The sequence below is a fragment of the Rhamphochromis sp. 'chilingali' genome (genome assembly GCF_963969265.1).
Source record: "Rhamphochromis sp. 'chilingali' genome assembly, chromosome: 2".
Taxonomy (NCBI): domain Eukaryota; kingdom Metazoa; phylum Chordata; class Actinopteri; order Cichliformes; family Cichlidae; genus Rhamphochromis; species Rhamphochromis sp. 'chilingali'.
The window spans coordinates 48,517,793-48,537,730 of record NC_137930.1 but is presented as its reverse complement, the minus strand read 5'-3'; the positions used below and the strand labels follow the sequence as shown (position 1 = coordinate 48,537,730).

Sequence of the window (19,938 nt, the reverse complement as noted above, 5' to 3'; positions counted from 1 at the left end):
GAGGTCAAGGAAAGGTGTGAAGGAAAGTTTTTAAGGTCTTAGGAAAAGAGAAGCAGTCATGCTACTAATGTGTTGCTAGCTAACCTCATTATTTGCAAAATGTTCATCCAGCTGTTTCTCTTTAATACCACTTTGTTTACCAGCTTTTTGTTACTTTTAACTTTCGCGCTGAAATTTAGTAATTAAGAAATTGTGCTCCAGGGTTTTAAATGTCACTACAAAGATGCCGAACAGATGGACGAGTTCGATTTCAGCAAATACAGCAGGCTTTTTACAACTTCTGTTTTACTCTTCCTTATTCAAAATGCCAGTCTTGCTTCCTTCAGTTAAGGCAGTTGTCTGTGGTCGATTTGAGTAAAGACCATAAAAAAGTAGACACACGCAACACCATATCTGTACTTTTATTTGTATAACTATACTTGTAATACCTCAGGACCACATTTCACAACCACACACGGGTATGAGGAACTGTACTTTGGATATTTTGAAAGCAGATGAAACATATGGCCCTACGTATGATTTGGAGAATAGAGTTCACTCTTTTCTGTATTTTTACTTTTGAAAGTAGACTTTCTTATTGTTTACTTTCATCATCATGGCTGCTGGAGCGAACGGGCAAATAACAGACAATGCGAGGAGTACGTTAAAGGCCAAAATAAAGTCCTTTCACTACTCCTGTAGCTTTGGAAGATTACAGTTACAGTTTCCAACAGTAAAAAGAAGTGCACAGATACTGCTAGAATTAAGAAACATGCGTCTGCAGCACAGATGAGGATATTAAAAGGAAAAAAGGGGCATCAAATGTAATTAGCCACGAAACCAGCCTGACCACTGAGATGAAAAGCAACACTTAACTTGAAAATCACGCACATTATCTTCAGCACATACTCAAACATAATCTAAATGTTTCTTTACTAAATCAACTTTATGGAAAGCTGAATGGGTTGAGTTTTGTTTTTGTGAATATTTCACTTCAAAGCTTCATTGTGTTATTTACTAGTAAATATAGGCTGAGTTTTCTGAAAATAGAAATCTAAATGAATGCATTGATATTTTTGACAAATATTTATCTTTGCTGTATTGCCAAAAATCAGTTAAGTCTCATTTGGGAAAGCTAACTCTATAGCTACAGATAGCAACCCATTAGCTTGACACAAAACACGAGAACTGCTAGCTTTGCCTTCTCGGAAGTTAATAAAAATTAGAAAAATATGCTACAGCTCTATGGTCAATATATTACTTCCTTTATGCACATAAACAAACTGAAGACACAACTACCACCTCATTAAATGTAGAATGACTTACAGTAAATGCTTGTCTACAAGACTCAGCTGAGAATTTAGTGGGCAAAAATCCTATTTTTTACAGTCCCGATTCACTTATACGAGAATATCACCAGCAGATAAATCATTTATCCAAATGATCATTAGGAAAATAATTTGCTGATATTCGTTAAGTATTTTTGTTGGCGTTGGGGTTAAACGCTGGGTTTAATTCACAGCAATCAGAGAAAAGCAACCAAAAAAACATTTCTGTATAATCAGCATGAGGATTTTGGTGATTTTAATGTGCTTCATGATGATGTCAAGTCAAGTGTTACAGTTTTTAATCAAAAGCGCTACTTCTTATTGTTAGGCTGATACTCACTCACACACAGACACACACCACACCTTACAGTAGTACTGCATTGCATGTTGCAATAAAACAGCATGTATACATTTCAGCTTTTATCAATGCCCCACTTACTGTGATGAACATGTGCACTTTGACAGCTAACCACATGCTAAAAATCACCAAATTATGAGATAAAACTCTGGGGAATTGTTCATTAATATTATACCAAAATCACATAGTTGAGGTTGAATGGTAGCCGTCTTAGATCAGCAATCTTCTTGTATCTTGTAATGATTTCAAATAACTGTGACAGTGCCACCCGATTTGAGGGAATATGATAGTCTTTTACCCACTCCGTCTATCTCAGAGTATCTCTCCATCTTAAAGCAGTTTGATAGCCCCTCAAACCAGTTGCAGCAGATGGATGCCCATCCAGAGGAAAAGGGAGTTTTTCTTGCTCACAGGGGGCATCTGATTGTTGGGATTTACTCTATATTGTTGTAAGATTTTTATCTTTTGTTGTGAATTGTAGCTATATAAATAAAATGAACTGAACTGAAAGTTGTCTCATCTTCATGTTAACACCATAGAAAGACCTCCTTTAGTTCCGACGAAAACCTGTGGAGGTCCAGTCTTTCCCCAGCGTATGATGTTGCTCATTTGTCATAGAGATGGTTTAGTCATTACTTGATATACATAAAGTTGGAATAAAAGCAAAAAGTATATAAAACCAGCAGTCGCAATGTAGATGGGATTATTTCAGTTTCCTACACATGGATTAAATCTAGCCTGAGATTTAAAAAAAGAAAAATCAAGGGAGCTCGTGAGTGAGCGACGTTTATGGTGTAGGACCACTTTATTGGGAAAATAAAGTGTCCTGATCACCAAGAGTCACATATTCTTACTGCACAGTGTTAATAGCCTGAACCTAGTGAACATCTTACTGCACATGTTTTTGTTTATTTTTTGCTCACCTAATCTTTGTAAAGCCTGACTACAGCATTAACAGAAGGCGGATGAGTCCAGTTACTACTACTGATTGAAGATTCTTCTGGATTTTTTTTGAAGATGTGTCCTACTTCAGATTTTATTATGTACCAGGTGAGAGCACAGAAAAATCTAGCATCACAAATTGGATTTGAATATCACAGATGACTTAGTCGTCGCTGTAGCTGATTTTGATTTCACAAATGATGAAAAATGCAGTTTATTCAGTCTTTGTCGATGACAACTGAGCAACTGCCTCCACTGAGGAAGATCACAGGCTGTGGCTGAACGTTTCAGAGCCACTGTTTTTTCTCAAAGTCAAGAATAAACCTGCAGCCTCGATTAATGTTTATCCAGGAAACAAAATTCTGACATTAACTTTATACTAAAGAAAAGAAGGTAAGTCCAGTAAGTCCAATTAGCTCCTCAAGGAAAGAAAAAAACCCCCAAAACGTTCGGAAATTAGTATTTTTGGAAAGTCAAGTAAAAACATTCAGGTTCAGTTTTAATTGTCAGGTCCAGGTGTGGCATTCACTGTCTCTGGGAGTCATTTCTAAAGGTTTGGGGCTCTTCTAACAAAACAAATGTTGTGGAAGCTTCCTCACTGACACGGCTCGCAGGAGATGCTACACTGACAAGTCTTAGATGATATGTGAGGGATGGCTGAAGTACAGGTGGAGGCGGAGTTCAAAGCTGGAGAGCTGGTTCGCGTCACTGCGTTAGAGCCTGGAGGATGTCTTTCACCAGCATCGTGCCGATCACCATTTTCTCACAGTTGACCGTCAGCTGGGCGGCTCCTTCCTCTTTGGTTGCCACGGTGACCAGCACCAAGCTGCCACTGGTCACCGTCCTGCCTGCAAACCTGTGGACAGGATAATCAGGAGGAGGAACAGGAGGACTGAGGTCAAGGCAGCAAAGATCAAGAAGTAAAGATGAAGCCACAGAACAAAGAAGGGATACACATCGCGTGAGTCAGTGAGACAAAAATATCATCTGTGAAACACAACGAGTGCAAAATTAGTGCAAAAAAATGTTTTTGGTTTTCTTTTCTAGAAATTTTCTAGAATACTCTGATCAACATTCTCAGAACTGCATCACATCCTACTTCAAGTCAGCTGATTGTGAATATATGTGTAACCCTTTCCCCCCCTAAAAGCTTGAACAGCTGATGCTGTATCAGGTTTGTACAGATGATGTAGTGGTTCCTGAATGTCACAGTCACAGGCTTTTGTCATGTATTTCTTGTGTTTTGTGTCTGTGTTAGATTTGTTGGTTTTGTTACTTTCTTCTGCTTTCTGCGTTTCCTGGTGTCTGTCATCATGTTTAACGTCCACACAGGAAGCAACTTTTTTCTAGTGTTTCCTTCTATTATTGTAGATCTTTACCTTACAATATAAAGCACCTTGATGAAACTGTTGTTATAATTTGATGGTATATAAATAAAACCGGACTGAACTTAAACTAACAACAGTCCAACTACTTATGACCTTAAGATTTTCAGATTTCCTCTCACTCAAGCACACATTGTAATTTAAATAGGACTAAATGTTATTAGTTCTGTGATGTAGATAATGTCGTTGTGGTAATAAATGCTAATCCCCTTATATCTTGGATTTTTGAGACCAGATGTCACAAAGGAGAAGTGGATCTGATGGAGAAATAAAAAACACAGCCTACTTATTGTCATGTCAAGGTAGATCCTCCTGACAGCATTTGCTTCTTTATCATTTATTTTACTCAAGCTGGAACTAAAATTTATAGGTGTCTGAAAAATGTACACTTTGTTCCTTTAGTGCAGACCCTCCCAAAGTGTGGGGCCCGCCCCCTAGGGGCAGAGCCACTGCGGGGGGGGGGGTATGAAAATATGAAAAGGGAAAAAAAACAAAAAACAAAAGCAATGCTTGGACACTGCTAGCACGGGGTGCCCACAAAAACGCAAAGCAGGAGATGAAGCATCGCTGAATATGTTTCCAAACCAACTTCATTCTAAGCCAAAGACTAGAAAATATGGTGAAGCATATCTGCCCTTTGGCTTCACCTGCACAAGTGCAAAGGTAGGTCTCCCCTGCTTAATTGCTTTTCCTGATCCTGCCACGATTTGTTCCCCCGGTTCAAATCCCGGACAAACAGTATCCCACAGTTGTTTATTTATCCTCCTTGAGGAGCCCATTTTGCACAGAGAGGCATTTTTTGAAAAATGTATTGATAGCAATGTTGAATATTATTACACAGGAAAAAAACAACTACATGTAAAATAAAATACTACATGACGCCTCTGCCTTTCTAAATAGAGGGACAGTAACTGCGCGTGTATGTGTAAGCGTGTAAATACTGCAGATAGAGACAAAATACTGTTAATCTGACTATCTGCCATTCTGCAATTCACCTCATGTAAACAATAACGTGGCGCACAGCGTGACGTGAAAAAAGGCACATACCTTTGACGTTGCGTGAGGTACTCTGTATTCCTCGTCCACACGTAAACGCAAAAAAGGAGTTTTAAAAAAAAATCTCCGTTTTCGGTGATTCCAAACGCCGTTTACGTGTGGACGAAACAGCTGCCTTTTCAAAAATACCCGTGCAGGTGTGGACGCAGCGTAAAAGAGTTAGTAGTTTATTTTATTGCTACCTGTAATATATTGCAGATTACTTGTATTTGCTTAATTGTTTACTAAATGTTTGAGGTGTGAAATAAACCGCAGTGGAGCAAAATATGGGTGTGTGTGGTTGGAGGATGTATGCGTGCGTGTGTGTGCATTTTTCTTGTAAAACAAAGGGGGGCCCAGCAAAAAAAGTTTGGGAACCACTGCTTTAGTGGATTTTTAAAATCTGCGTAAAATACGTGAAGCCACACTTTTAAGGTGATTTTTTAAGCTGATCTTGGCAAAGATCTTGTTCCCAAATGATTCCGTGTCCTTCGCAGAAGACAAACACCACCCAGAGCGCTATTTGCATTAAAAGGTGGCTCAGATAACAAGACGTGTTTGCTCAGGAGTGATTTTTCTCACCTGCACTCTTTATCTGACCCACAGGGCACTCTGCTGAGGTTGGCAGCGGTGGTCACTCTCTGGACGATGGCGTGTTCGTTTCGGCACTTGACGTCCAAAGTTAGTTTCTCTGTGATCTCGTTCATGCCCATCAGCTGACCTGTGGAGGTTGTAGGAGCAGAGCACTGGTCAGACAGGAATCCTCTCCCTCCCAGCAGCAAAACAAGCAAAGCAGTTAATAATCTTAATAATAATAGTAGTAATAATAATAATAATAATAAGAAGAAGAAGACAACATGTACAGTAACAGAGTTCATTTTTTAACCATTGCTATTCTTTTTCAGGGTATCTGCTAGCTTCAGACATGTACAGTATTATATACATATACTGTACAATGCAGTGAACATTGCTAAAGTTCTCAGAGGGACTGATGTAATATTCAGTACATCAAGAACTGTAAATGCTACTAACACTTAACACGGGAATGTACTCATGCTTCCCACTGAACACAGGATTTTGTTGGTGAATTTACAGCAAAAAAGAAGCAAATTTCTGACTGCTAACCAACTCGAGTCACCATTTTCCAGAGTATTTCCAAAGACAGAAATTCTGGTTGAAAGAGGTATTCAGTACTAATTTTCTCACTTGTGCGAAGATGGCTTGTAGAGAGCAACTGTTTGGTGATTTGCTGGTCAAAAGACGCCTGGATGTCCAGGTTAAAACTAGTATTTCAGTATTATATATCAATACTGCTCTGATGTAAAACAAGTCCTAAAATCGCTGCAATAATAAGTCAAGTGACAGAAAACTTAAATTCAGAAAATTTAGCTAAAACAGACTGCAGTCCGTTCGTAGTGTTAGTGTCTATGCATGCTTCATTTGAACTTTTTTATAACACCAACCCAAATTTAATAAAATCGTAGCTCCTTGCCAAGAGGTTGTGCAGTAAGTTGTGTGAGGGAGCACAAAAAAACAAAATAGGGGAAAAAAATTTAAATTGCACAAAATGTTGTGGGTCCCACAGAAAACCAGTCAAACGTTTACTTTAACTGCTCCCCACAAACAGAAATTTATGTTTTCTCTATTACACTTACAGGTAGACATAAAGTGTTTCCGCAGCAGGAACTTTTTGTAGTATTTAAGAACTAAACCTGCATAAGGATTGTTTCAAGTCACAGCACAGGCATTATAAAACAGATATTTAAGGAACAACCACAAAGTCCCTCCCCCTAACTGAGAATGGTTCCCATTTTTATTACAACTGTCACCACCAGGGGCAGTGTTATACCAGTGAGTGTGGTGAAATGTTTTTGGATGTGTGCTGCTCTCTCAGACTTTAGCTACTTTTGGCCTTTTTCTCAAGGGGTCACACAGATGGATCCACATGCTTGATCTCTCATGTATACGAGTGAATATACTGAACAGTGTATAGAATCAGACTGCCAATGTAAATAAAAATGCAAGGAATGAAAGGTTACATGGACTTATTGCGCCATCTTGTGGTATGACCTGGTATTACAGGAGAGTAGGTCCCGCACTAGTTCAGCTTTGACTGATATCTCAACGCAACACTCAGATGTTTTGGACCTAAAGTCACAGCTAATCTGTTTCTTTAGATTAGGTCAATATCTTTGGCTCATTTTGAAAGGGTGTAAATCACTATTTAACAAACGTATTAACAATAGTTTGTTAAATAGGTTCCTTCAGTTCCCAGATCCTGATCTTAGTTCCTGGAACTGGTTAAAAAGGGGCTGAAGTTTTGTTTAAAAGTGACCAAAAGTCTGAACTAAATCAAATATTTGCTGATTTAAAAACTAGACCTCAATACGAATTAAAGACATTATCATTTCCTCTTGAATGACTATAACCTGGTTTTAACTGAGATGTCAAGACCTCTTTTGACCTGCAAAACAAAACCCAGTGCCAGTTAGACCGATGCACTACAAGATGACCAACAGTTCAAACTCCCAGCATGGTTGGTGGTTATCAGAAAGCACATGATCGAGTGCTGCTGTGAGCCAGATGTATATGTGAAAGAGTGAATGAGGATCAGTGGATGAGCATTTCCAGCCATTCCTGGTGGAGCAGGAGAGTGTGAGCGGCAGGTTTGCAGGTGTCTGCAGCTACAGACCCGGAGATGCAGTTAAGTGTTGATTACCCAGGCAAGAAGGGAGGAGGGGGAGTCAGCACGAGGTGTTAAAGGAGGAGGGGAATGGGAGGAGGGGGTGGTCTGTGTGAGGATGAGTTTGGCTATAGGAAAGGTGGCACACAGACAGCTGGGAACAACAAATCTATTAAAGCCAACTTACCTAGATTGTGTAATAGCTTCTCTATTGGGGAGAGTATGGAGAGGGAGGAACCGTGGATATGACACATGTTTAAAGAGTCATTGTGGGCTTGTTAGAGCTCAAAACTCGATCACTGTTAGGATGGAAAACGAACACCAGAAACCAGAAACATGCTGGGAACTGCTGTCTGCAGCTGCTCTACCATACACCGTCTAATGCAAACCTTTGGTTTGTATTGGTGGATTGAATGTAGCTGATGGACAAAAAACTGTTTCCTGCTCTGGAGGAAGGATGATGTGGAGACTCAGAAACATCAGGCAGTTACTTTGATGTTTACTGCATGTGGCAAATGACTTGCTCGCAATGTTATAAAAGAAAAACAAAACAAAACACACATTTGGAAAAGTGAAATATACTTTCTAATTAAAAGGTCCTCATTTCATCGTGTCACACTATATGATGCACATTATCAACGGGTGACTGAGCATCACTGCATGCTTTCCTCTCTGCGTAACTGTTAAAGATCAAAGTGCAGATCTCAATGTCTTTGATCAGCAGCAATTTTTTCATTTGTATTTTCATTGATTGACTGTTCAAAAGTTGCAGCTATCAAATCAAGTCAAACCTGAAGTTTCATGTATGTGCTAACTTTTTAACTTTAGATATTCAGCATGTGGTTCCCACACGACTTCAAACATTTAACCCCATCACAACCCCATTTCATTCACAGTCTAATGAAATGAGCGCTATATTTGAACAGAATATATGAAGTGTATATTCAGAGTAGACTACTAACACTCAGGGACAAAACTTATGAGTTGCAGTGCTGCAGCATTAGCTCACTGGTTAACATGTTAACAAGCTCCCTGTTTGGACTATGCAACATTTAAAGATGTGTTGGTGTCAAAGCAGCAACTGAGACAGTGGTTTAGGGTCGCAACATTCAGGACATCAGAAATATTTTGTGGCCTATTTTCACTCACCTTGTTCCTTTTTAAACTCGTTCTCTGTCAGGAAGACGGGCCTCATCAGCTCCCCGACAGGTGGCTGGATCGACACGAAGAATTTCCTGGTGTGAGTGCTGAAAAAGGAGGAACGGTAGTGTCAGGGATTTGTATTTCGTCTTTTGTTCTTAAACTTCAAAGTTTCCCAAACAGCCCTGACCCTGGTGGGATGACAGAAGTGGAATAAGATTTTTTTAATTATACAAGTAAAATATCTGGTCTGACAGTCTGGTGGTAATTTTATGACTGTTTTCAAAACAACAGGAAACTGAAAATGTCCATCAGTATTTCTCAAAGCTTCAGTAGGTGTCATCAATATGTTATGCAAAACCCCCAAAGATTCAAATCAGTAAAGATTAGTAAAGAGTCAATGCAAACTTTCAAAAGCTGCAACTATTAAAGCTTGTGTCCGATAACAGCAATACTTTGGCGAGTTGTTGAGCTTTTTAGTCAGTTAAGCTAGGGTGACCATATTTTGATGTCCAAAAAAGAGGACACTTGGCTCAGTCATGAAGAACTTGCTTAAAGAAACATATTTAAACGATGCCTTCTCTGTGCGTAGAGCTGGGCGATAGAACGATAACGATATGTATCGCGATATAACTTTTACTCGATAGAGAAATTAAGCTATCGCGATAGACCTCGCCGCTCTTGTCCTCAAAGAAAAAAAAGGTCAGCCAATCCAAATTAAGTAGCGCAGAGCCGAACCAATCACAGCCGCAGCGTCACGTCGCGTGGCTTGTTACGTACAGCACAAGTGCCAAGCCGCACGTGTGTTTGTTTGGGAAGCAGCCAGCGGGTAATGGAGCCAGCGGGTAATGGAGGAAATGAGTGCGCCGACTAGAAAAATCAACCGAGCGTGACCGAAGAGAAAACAGATGATGGTTCCAATGCCGGAGAGATTGTCGAACGGAAGAGCCATAGAAGTTCCGTAGTGTGAAGGTGTTTCGGCTATTTCAAGTCTGACAAAAAACAGAGTAGCGTGCACTGTAAATGTGCTGAAAGCAAGTCTGGAAATACAATAAACTGGAGCATGCGTCACACTGTGCGCCACGTTATTGTTTCGGTGAAATGAATTTCTACAATACTGTTACTGTTAATTCTACTCTCTGCAGTGTTTAAATGCTTACTTATACACACAGTTACTGTCCGTCCACACATACGACTCGGTTCTGCTTCTATGCCCCAGCTTTGTTTACTTTTTCCCACCGAGGCTTCTAGACTTCTGATTGGCCAACATTTCGGCACGGTTAGGAATCTAGCGCCACCTGCTGCTTTGGCATGTTCATAGCAGCGTTTTCCTTCATTTCTGCCTTTATGTGTGGACGGGATTATTTTTTAAAACGAAAACGGAAAATCTCCGTTTTCAAAAATACCCGTGTACGTGTGGACGTAGCCTCAGTCTCTGACTGGAAGCGCTAATTCGTCATTCGGCTTTTGTCAGACTAAAGTAACTGTTAAAACTGTTTGAAAAGCTCAGCTATACAACAAGGAGAGATTGAGAATTTCCTTTTAGTTCTCAGTTTATTTGATATTGACAAAAGTTAGTCAGTTTTGTCTGTTCTTCTGTAAAACAAACTAAGATTTATTTTTAGAATTAATATTTTGTTTCTAAGTGGAATTGACAATTTAGTCTGTTTTGTTTGTTCTATTTTGAAACTTAAACGCTTTAGCGGCTGCCTTTTGTGTAGTTTGCAATTATTTGCCTTTATTTATCTGAAAAAGTCTCATGTTCCTTAAGTACATCTACCCTGTTGAACTTATTATGGGAAATAAATATTTAAATAAAAACAAGCTGCTGATTATTTCACATTTTACTTGTGAGCAACGGCACATTTAAATCTTACAAATATAGTTATTTGGCTTATATCGTGATAGATATCGTTATCGCCTGAAATGAAAAAAACATATCGTGATATGAAAAAATCTCATATCGCCCAGCTCTATCTGTGCGGTTAATGAATTGTGAAATAAAATCTGTCATATAGGACCTTACAAGTCAACAAGTGCAAAGAAAATAACTTAAAAACCTCTGGAATTAAATAATGGTACAGAAATAATGCCTCATGTGCATAAGAAAAATTACCAGTACTGGGTCGGTACGAGGGAAATTTCTTTTACAGTTCGTCTGAAAAGATTCACTTGCGTTTTGGGATCTTTTAAACATCATTAGGCGCGTTCCTGCGCGCTGTCTGTCCCTTCTGTGAGCGCAGAAAAACTTACAAGTGCTCACAAAGCAGCAGTTCGGGGATGACTTCAAACACATGGGTCCTCTGTCGGAATGTAGGAAAAACCCGGACATTTTTATCAATCTCGAAAATTGTGTCAAGCCAGCCTCCAATTCGAGACTTGCAGTCAAGCCAGCCTCGAGTTTGTTTTCTGCTCCCTGTGTATTCAAAGTATTACGGGAAGGGAAACCGGATTTCAAAATAAAAGCCAACTTCGAGTGAATTAACAGATATGTTAAGAACATACACTCAACAAAAATATAAACGCAACACCTTTGTTACTGCTCCCATTCCCCATGGGATGGACGTAGAGACCTAAAATTCATCCCAGATACACAATATAACCATCCCTCCCAAACAGTGGTCACAAATCAGTCCAAATGTGTGGTAGTGGGCACATCTGCTATATTGAGATAATCCATCCCACCTCACAGGTATGCCACATCAGGATGCTGATCTGACGACATGAGTAGTGCACAGGTGTACCTCAGACTGCCCACAACAAAAGGCCACCCTGGAATGTGCAGTTTTTTGCGCTATTGGGGGTCTGGGGACCCAGAACCGGTCAGTATCTGGTGTGACCACCATTTGCCTCATGCAGTGCAACACATCGTCGCATGGAGTCTATCAGATTGTCAATTGTGGCCTGTGGAATGTTGGTCCACTCCACTTCAATGGCTGTGCGAGGTTGTTGGATATTCGTGGGAACTGGTACACGCTGTCGTATACGCCGGTCAAGCACATCCCGAACATGCTCAATGGGTGACATGTCCGGTGAGTATGCTGGCCATGCAAGAACTGGGACATTCTCAGCTGCCATCTGCCCTGAACAATGTGAACCATGATTCATCCGTGAAGCGCACACCTCTCCAACGTGCCAGACGCCATCGAATGTGAGCATTTGCCCACACAAGTCTGTTACGGCGACGAGCTGGAGTCAGGTCAAGACCCCGATGAGGACGACGGGCATGCAGTTGAGCGTCCCTGAGACGGTTTCTGACAGTTTGTGCAGAAATTGTTTGGTTGTGCAAACCAATTGTTCCAGCAGCTGTCTGGGTGGCTGGTCTCAGACGATCTTGGAGGTGAACCTGCTGGATGTGGAGGTCCTGGGCTGGTGTGGTTACACGAGGTCTGCGGTTGTGAGGTCGGTTGGATGTGCTGCCATATTCTCTGAAACGCCTGTGGAGACGGCTTATGGTTGAGAAATGAACATTCAATGCACGGGCGACAGATCTGGTTGAGATTCCTGCTGTCAGCATGCCAATTGCACGCTCCCTCATTGCTTGTGGCATCTGTGGCATTTTGCTGTGAGACAAAACTGCACATTCCAGGGTGGCCTTTTGTTGTGGGCAGTCTGAGGTACACCTGTGCACTACTCATGTCGTCAGATCAGCATCCTGATGTGGCACACCTGTGAGGTGGGATGGATTATCTCAATATAGCAGATGTGCCCACTACCACACATTTGGACTGATTTGTGACCACTGTTTGGGAGGGATGGTTATATTGTGTATCTGGAATGAATTTTAGGTCTCTACGTCCATCCCATGGGGAATGGGAGCAGTAACAAAGGTGTTGCGTTTATATTTTTGTTGAGTGTATTTGGCTTCAAAATTTAAACATAACACAATTACCAAAGGCCTTCGAAACATGGTGTCTAACCAGATACTTGCTGAGAACAACATTGCCTTGGCCCTGGTGTGGGTCAGTAGATGTCTTAAATTGCAGTCTCTGATAAATGAGAATTTGGCTCCCTGGCACTTTCATCTCGCATGATGGCATTTGGTTGATAGTTCTTAAACTGTGATGGTGTTGACTTCATCAATATAGGAGCCAGACAAAATAAACAGCATTTTTCCATTTTAGAGCTTTCTGAAGTCATTGAAAACGCACACCGATATATGGTCAATTTGAAAGGGCCATTATTTTGAAAGGCAAAATAAGAATGATTGATATTGACATGGTATCACTATGGGGTTGTATACACTCAATATAGACTGCAACTAGTCTGTGGAAACATGAGTTTTCCATTCTCAATTAATTAAAAGAGTAGTTCAAAAATAAACATTCAGAGGGCTTTTACTTTGAAATCCAAAAGGAGATGGCTTTAATATTGGCATGTTGCTACTAGAATACTGGGGTATGTCATTTGTATCCAACATTAGAGTGTGCAAACAAGACTAATTGATATTTGTGAATGTGCTCTTAATTTACTGGAAGTCGGCCTTCATTTTGAAATCATGCTTCTGGAGCTTTTATTTTGAAATCAGGTTTCCACGTCTTTTGCCATAATACTCAGAATACACAGGGAACGTAAAACAAAGTGGAGGCTGGCTTGACACCAGTAAAAGTGGACGGTTGGTCACCCTAGTTAAGTGTTGATGCTAGCCTCAGATAGCTGCTTTTAACTGGTGTTAGTGAAACTTTCTTTGAAGCAGATCCAAGTGTTGGGCTTGGACCGGAGCCGGTCTTATATACTTATTAATGAAAAGCACATCAGTTTGTTGGAAGACATAATTGCACAATAATCTGTGTATATTTATAAGTACAACTATTTTTTTTCCCATTAACCTCAAAATGACTGCCTGTAGCTTTATAGAAATTCAGAAACCACTGGAGTGTTTTCTCTGATATTATTAAACGTGAACTGAATCGAATCAAGAGTTTTTCCAAATAATTAACTAACTTCCTGTCTGTATATCAACGTATCAGTGGCTTAGCAGACTAACTGCTGCAGAGCAAATGCAAATCTGTAATCAAGAGTCCGTCTCACCACAGCTGGAAGTTTGCTGCTTGCGTTGAATCACAGAAATCGATGCCCATCACAGCTGTGGCCGTCTCACCTGCCGGAAGTAGCTCTGTGGACATGGAGGAAAGAAAAAGCCTTTAGTGTTTCCACACAAAAAACAGGCACAACTCTTAAAAGTCACATGAAAAACCGAGACAAAGATTAGGATGTGAATGTTCATACTGAAACATCTGAGACGTCCTTGTACAAAAAGTGTCCTCTAAGAAGAAAACTGAGATGGAGGCGCTGCTGACAACTTCAAAACTGCCACACTTTGTTTTTCTCTAAGTCAAGTCAACCCTGATGGACATGTTAAAATGCTCAACTCGAGTGATGAAGGCAACATTATTTACAGACTGGGTTTTATTAAGGTTTAAATTTAAGGGCACATAACTCGTGGCATGTGTGCCGGCTGTAGCTGATGTCAGGCCTCAGGTAGGGACATTCAAGTCACTGAACTGTAACCACTGCGCCCATATTTATGGTGTTTTGCAGCTTTTTGATAGAATTACATGAGTAATATTATTGGTTACTGAGTGGCAGAGCTAGTTCAAGACATTTTGGTGAACAAAGTTACAGTGTTTTATCAGTTTGTGGCTTAACACTAATTATCAGGATACTGGTGTCTATGTGGTTGCCCGTGTACAGGTCATAGAGGCAGCTTGCAACCTGTTGCCGTTAGGTGAAAGGACAGAAATCCATCAAACTTGTATTTCATGTTGATAATAAGTTTAATGGAGGAATTTAAATGTGCTGATATGTATATTTTAATATGTAGCAGGCTGATGGTCCCCTTCTTGTCTATGAACAAACTTAAATTAGAATTTTCAACTTCATAGTCACAAAAATTCAGCATCTTATTTACAGCTTTCCCTGAAGCAAAATTATTGTAATAGAAAAAACACCGACATCTGCAACAAGTACGTCTGTTTTATCTGGTGTAATGAACAGTGCAGTTTCCAAGCACTGCCAGCAGGGTTGTATTTCATATGTCCGTGCATGTACACAGTGGACAATCTCACACACCGATCTCTGGGAACTCCTTGACCCTCATCCCAGACTGGAGCTTCACATCCTCTATGTGCAGGTTCTTGGTGTCGGAAGAGGCGCTGTTGGTGAACTGCATCTGCACTGCCACCATGTTGGCGTCAGGGCTGAAAGGCTGCCGGCTGAAACAGTACTCCACCGACAGACCCTCACCCGTGATCCGGTGAAGCAGCTCGTAGCTCTTCAGCGCGCTGGAGGGAGCAATGGTCTGTAAAAAGACCCCTCTGGTTTGTCATCTGCTTTAGTTCCCCCCCCCTCTTCATTTTCATTTCATCGCTTCACTAACAGAGAATAAAGATGTCAACAAGCAAATAATATGAAACACTTACTGCTGGGGAGAGGACAGAGTCAGACAAAGACAGCCCCTCCAGGTCGGTCACGAGGCTGTTGGATAGGAAGGTGTTGACCGGTGTGACTTGTGGTGAGGGAGCAGGTTCAACTAAGAAAGAAAGAAACAAGACACGGATGATGTTCCCAAATTCAGACCGGTGTGCAGTCATCTAATGGATCTTGGACGGTTTGTTTATGAATGAGGGGAGAGCATCGGTTTAATGGAAGCTCTACTTTCCTACCTATTCTGTGGACACATCTGTGGGTGGTGACCAAACCCTTGAGCTCAGTCATCTAAAAGGGGCTCAGATTATAGCTGCTGCTCCTCAAAAAGAGCTAATGAGATGGTTCAGGCATCTGAACTGCATCTAATTCAGAAGTGGTTTGTGCATTTTGAAATGGGATGAGATTCTCAGATGAAAGAGATGAAGACGGTTCTGGGAAGAGGTAGATGTGGACACCTCTGCTTAGACTGCTTTCCGTTCTAAAGAGAGTGCCATACATTTTCTACTGTCTGAGAAGAAAAGCTGGAAAGATCGAGAAAAAGAAACAAAAACAACTTACAATCATCAAGGTCGAGCAGAGACATTTCTTTCTTTTCTTTCTTGCTCTCTTTCTTGAGAGGCTTGGGAGGAGGTTTAGATTCAGCCGTCTGGAGAACAAAGAAAAACTGTCACGAATAGACGCTGTTCATGCTGCTGTATAGGAAAAGGGGCACAACTGCGCTCTCTTGTATTTTGAAATGCTAAGGTTATGAGAATTTTAGTGGCTTCTTAGATACAGGCTGTATCAAAAAGAATAATCTGGTTTAAAAGTGCTTTTATTCACCGCTAACGATAGAAACACGCACCGATGGAAAGAGCGGATTCCTTAGCTTCACATGGTTGGTGGTAGGTAGCATAACAACAGCAGGGGCTGTGTGAAACCTTATATTCAGTCATGTACTTCTATATTTATTGCAAGCTTCTATGTGCATTACTTAAAAAAGAAAACCCAGCCTTTTTAAATCTGATGATTGTTTTTGATGCACCCTGCTGCTGTGCACTTTCTCTGTAGTTAACCCTGGTTTGCACCTTTTTTTTCTTCTTGACCTCAGCCTCTGACTCCGAGTCTTCAGACTCTGACTGGCTGCTTTCAGACTCGCTTTCCTCATCTTCGTCAGATTCAGACTCTGACTCGCTCTTGCGCGGTTTACTCTTCCTCTGGTGCTTCCTCTCTTCTTCTTCGCTGCTCTGCTCACTGTCAAAGGAAACCAGAGGTCAAACTTCCCCCAAGGAGTCAAACTTTATTTTCTACAAACAAAGCGACCACCAATTCTAATAATAACATCCATAGTCCAGCAAATATGCCTGACATGGCATGCAGTGTAAAGCAGTCTACCTTTCGCTTTCTTGCACTGGCTTCTTTAGATCTTTCTTTTTTTTCTTCTTCTGTTCCTCTTCCTCCTCCTCTTCTTCTTCCTCAGACTCGGAGGCTTCCTTACTCTCTTCGCTCTCTGATCCCGACCCGCTCTCCTCGCTGCCACTGCTGCTTTCCGAGCCACTGGCAGAGTCTGACTCTGTGGAGGGAGAGGTCAGAGGTTAGAAAGGCTACACAGAGTAAGTGTGATCTGAAGGCTGTTGGTATTCACATCTTACACGGCGTCCTCTGACAAACAAAGCAGCTGGGACTGAGTGAGTCTGCGTGTTAAACTGTTTTACCATCAAAAAGAGTCGAGCTCATCAAAACCAGAGAGGAGATCAAACTTTTATTATCCTTTGTATTATTGATGCCTCAGACACTTTTTTCCTCCAGAGGCGAGGAAAAAGAAAAAAAGATAAAGCAGAACTTTTAACTGACATTCTCAGATTTTCTTTCAGCGTGAAGCTGAGGCAGACACATCAGAAACAACTAAAGACAGAGGTGTTTTATGCTACACCCGCACTCACAAAACTGCATATTGTCTATAATATTATTGTAGCCGATGATAGTTTCTGCAGCAGTAATAGTGAGGAATATTGATAATCTTCTTAAAAGAAGATTATCAATTAAAGATAACTGATCAGATGGAATCAGACATTTAGGGGTTTACTTTCTGTTTAATGTGAAATACTGTTGAGGTCAACAGATATTCAAAAGCTAGTAACAGTACCGATGTTTCAGTCAGTACTGCTAAAAGTAAGAATAATATGAAGCTCTTAAAAGAACATAAAACTATATTCAGAGTACAGGGATAATATCCAAATTAGCACTTCATACAGTAAAGGCCACAACGTATTTTGCAATTTCCCAAAAGTAATAGGATGTAATTTTCAGTGCCTAAACTTGAGGCTTAATAACTCTTGAAGCAAATTTGTAATATGTTTATTTGGGCTTTTTAGCCTTTATTTAAACAGGACGGGGGAGAAAAGATGGGAAGGCTGGGAGGAAGAGCAGGAGGACGACATGCAGCAACTGGTGATATACCTCACCCTATTTGTATTTTTAAGTGATTTTGGTGTATTTTAGACAATAAGAGACAAAATTATACTGGAAGTAATGAGGCTTTTCTATATTTCCCCATCTTAAGGTGTTATTAGAGTTATTTTAAGGTTGAGGGATGTATTCCTTAGTAGCTCTACTTCCGCATCTCACGCTGTAATTAATGGGGAATATTTCTATGTACTGAAAATTCCACACTAAACTCAGAAAACATTTTGGAAAATTACACAGGCAGCATTATAAACTGCTACCTAGTGTCTTACTTTACTTATATGATTCAAATCTATTTTTTAAAAATAACATCGTGGCTTTACTAATGTTCACAGAACTGCTTTTAAATGTTAAAATAAGATAATAATGCACTACATTAGGAAATCAGGATCAGCATAATTATACAGGCGTGCTTGTTGCTGTTAATGCACTTGCAGAATAAAGCAGGTGAAAACATTTGGATGAACAGATTTGTGCACTGGGAGTGAATGAGGTCCATGTATGAACAAGACAAGTTTTGTTTCTCTTCAGTTCTGCCTTGAGTCACCTCCAAATGTGGTCCTCAGATAATGATCCTCAATAAAAGCAGAATTGATTTGACTTTTGCTGCCTCACGATACATCATGAGGTCCTGAAACCTCACGAGAAGTCATGAGACAGCACCATATATACGCAGGTTAAAAGCAGCCGTTGACATTCTGAAATTCTTCATTACGTCTTTTCCATTTATGTCACGATGTCACCACCCCTGGCATTGACCAGCTCTCCACACACACTCCTATATAAAAATCAGCAGCCGCTCCCTCACAAATTTTGCTGTCTGTCTCCACATCCTCATCATCACACACTCATTTGAATTTGCTGGAAAATCGCTGCACATCGACTTGTAACCATCAACCCTTGATTGGTCTCTGTGTTTAGTTTTATGCAACATATTTAAACAATAAATTCAAACTCAGTACTGATACTTTCATCTGGTAACATTCTATATTTTTTTCCATTGCCAATAAATTAAAGTACAATACATTTCTTCCGTTCTTCTGTTAATACATTAAATGTGCATTAACCCCCCCGAGAAATAGTCTGCAGCCAATATTGTTATTGCTGTTGAAGTCTCTAGTTGTCTTAGGGCATTATGACCAATTTTAAAGATTTATACAGCTGGACTTGGACCTGAGTGCCACAAACAGGGTATGAAAGTTAGAAAGGATTGAGAGATGGACCTTATTTCTTTAGATTTTTATAGAATTGGTCAACAACACAAATCTCAAGGGCTTGCTCAAAGGGGGTGATATGATTATTAGGACTTATTCTGTGGGTCTTTACAATATAAAGCACATTGAGGTAACAGTTGTTGTGATTTGTAATAAAATTCAATTGATAATGAGCTTATTTTTTGAGACTGTCTCGTTTTACCAGCCCCTACCAAGATCATTCACACTGACTCAAAAGTCTCTCACACAAACACACACAAACACACACCCCTGTTGTGAGCACTACTTATTGAATAAAAAAAAAAATGACCATGCTATCAGTGCCAGCAGCCTAAAGTTACCACTGTCAGCAGACTCCGTAGGACCAGACTCTCCCTCTGAGTCGGTGTAGAACGGCTTTTCTACTTTCTTCTCCTTCCTCTTCTCACGGCTACTGCATTTGGTCCACTCAGGCACCTGGCATAAAACAAAACGGAAAAAGCGAGAGTACAAACAGTAAGCCTCCAGCCCCGCCTCAGAGAGAAAACCCTCAGACAGAAGCAGAAACGTGGGCAGATAGCATGGCCATGAGTGCCTCTGCCTGGGCGTGATGCAGCCAAAAGAAGCCAGCCATCGCTGCTGCAGATCTGCTCTCAGATCCCACAGCCAGGGAGCAAATTTACACCAATGCTTCAATGGAGCGAGTCGTTTACTTGTTTGCATTAGAGTTTTCTGTTTTTGCACACAAAGACATTAGCACCAGGTGTTGCCTTCATGACCAGTTGCAGAAATGCTTTTCTTGTAATAATATAGGAGCAGTTCCATTAAGAGAAGTGATATCTTTGAGGAGCAGTAACTATCCTCCTACACTTAAAAAGAAAAGGCCATCTGCTTTTTCTGTGACCAAACTCATTAACCAGAGCCATCTGCTAATGAGCACGGACATCTCAGCCCCACTTAATACCCACAAGGAGCCTAATGCTGCGTGACGTGCCTGAGCACCGATCTGCCTGCTGAAAGA

At 40.6% G+C, this 19,938-nt stretch overlaps 1 protein-coding gene across 8 annotated transcripts in view; it reads right to left on the bottom strand.

The window, feature by feature from the left end:
* Window positions 1–3,003: 3,003 nt before the first annotated feature.
* The window catches only part of ap3b2 (adaptor related protein complex 3 subunit beta 2), an 82,905-nt gene continuing 65,970 nt past the window's right edge, over window positions 3,004–19,938 (bottom strand). For 4 of the 8 annotated variants that reach the window (XM_080876199.1, XM_080876200.1, XM_080876202.1 and 1 more), the window contains 10 exons: window positions 19,280–19,394; window positions 16,654–16,831; window positions 16,347–16,512; window positions 15,838–15,925; window positions 15,273–15,382; window positions 14,923–15,151; window positions 13,882–13,966; window positions 8,860–8,957; window positions 5,610–5,748; window positions 3,004–3,499 (listed from right to left, as the gene is read on the bottom strand). In XM_080876199.1, coding sequence (XP_080732325.1) covers window positions 3,313–3,499; window positions 5,610–5,748; window positions 8,860–8,957; window positions 13,882–13,966; window positions 14,923–15,151; window positions 15,273–15,382; window positions 15,838–15,925; window positions 16,347–16,512; window positions 16,654–16,831; window positions 19,280–19,394 — 1,395 coding nt within the window. In that variant the 3' untranslated portion in view covers window positions 3,004–3,312. Of the gene's footprint in view, window positions 3,500–5,609; window positions 5,749–8,859; window positions 8,958–13,881; window positions 13,967–14,922; window positions 15,152–15,272; window positions 15,383–15,837; window positions 15,928–16,346; window positions 16,513–16,653; window positions 16,832–19,279; window positions 19,395–19,938 lie in introns of those variants that run through there. The other 4 variants (XM_080876203.1, XM_080876204.1, XM_080876198.1 and 1 more) reach the window with 2 other exon arrangements.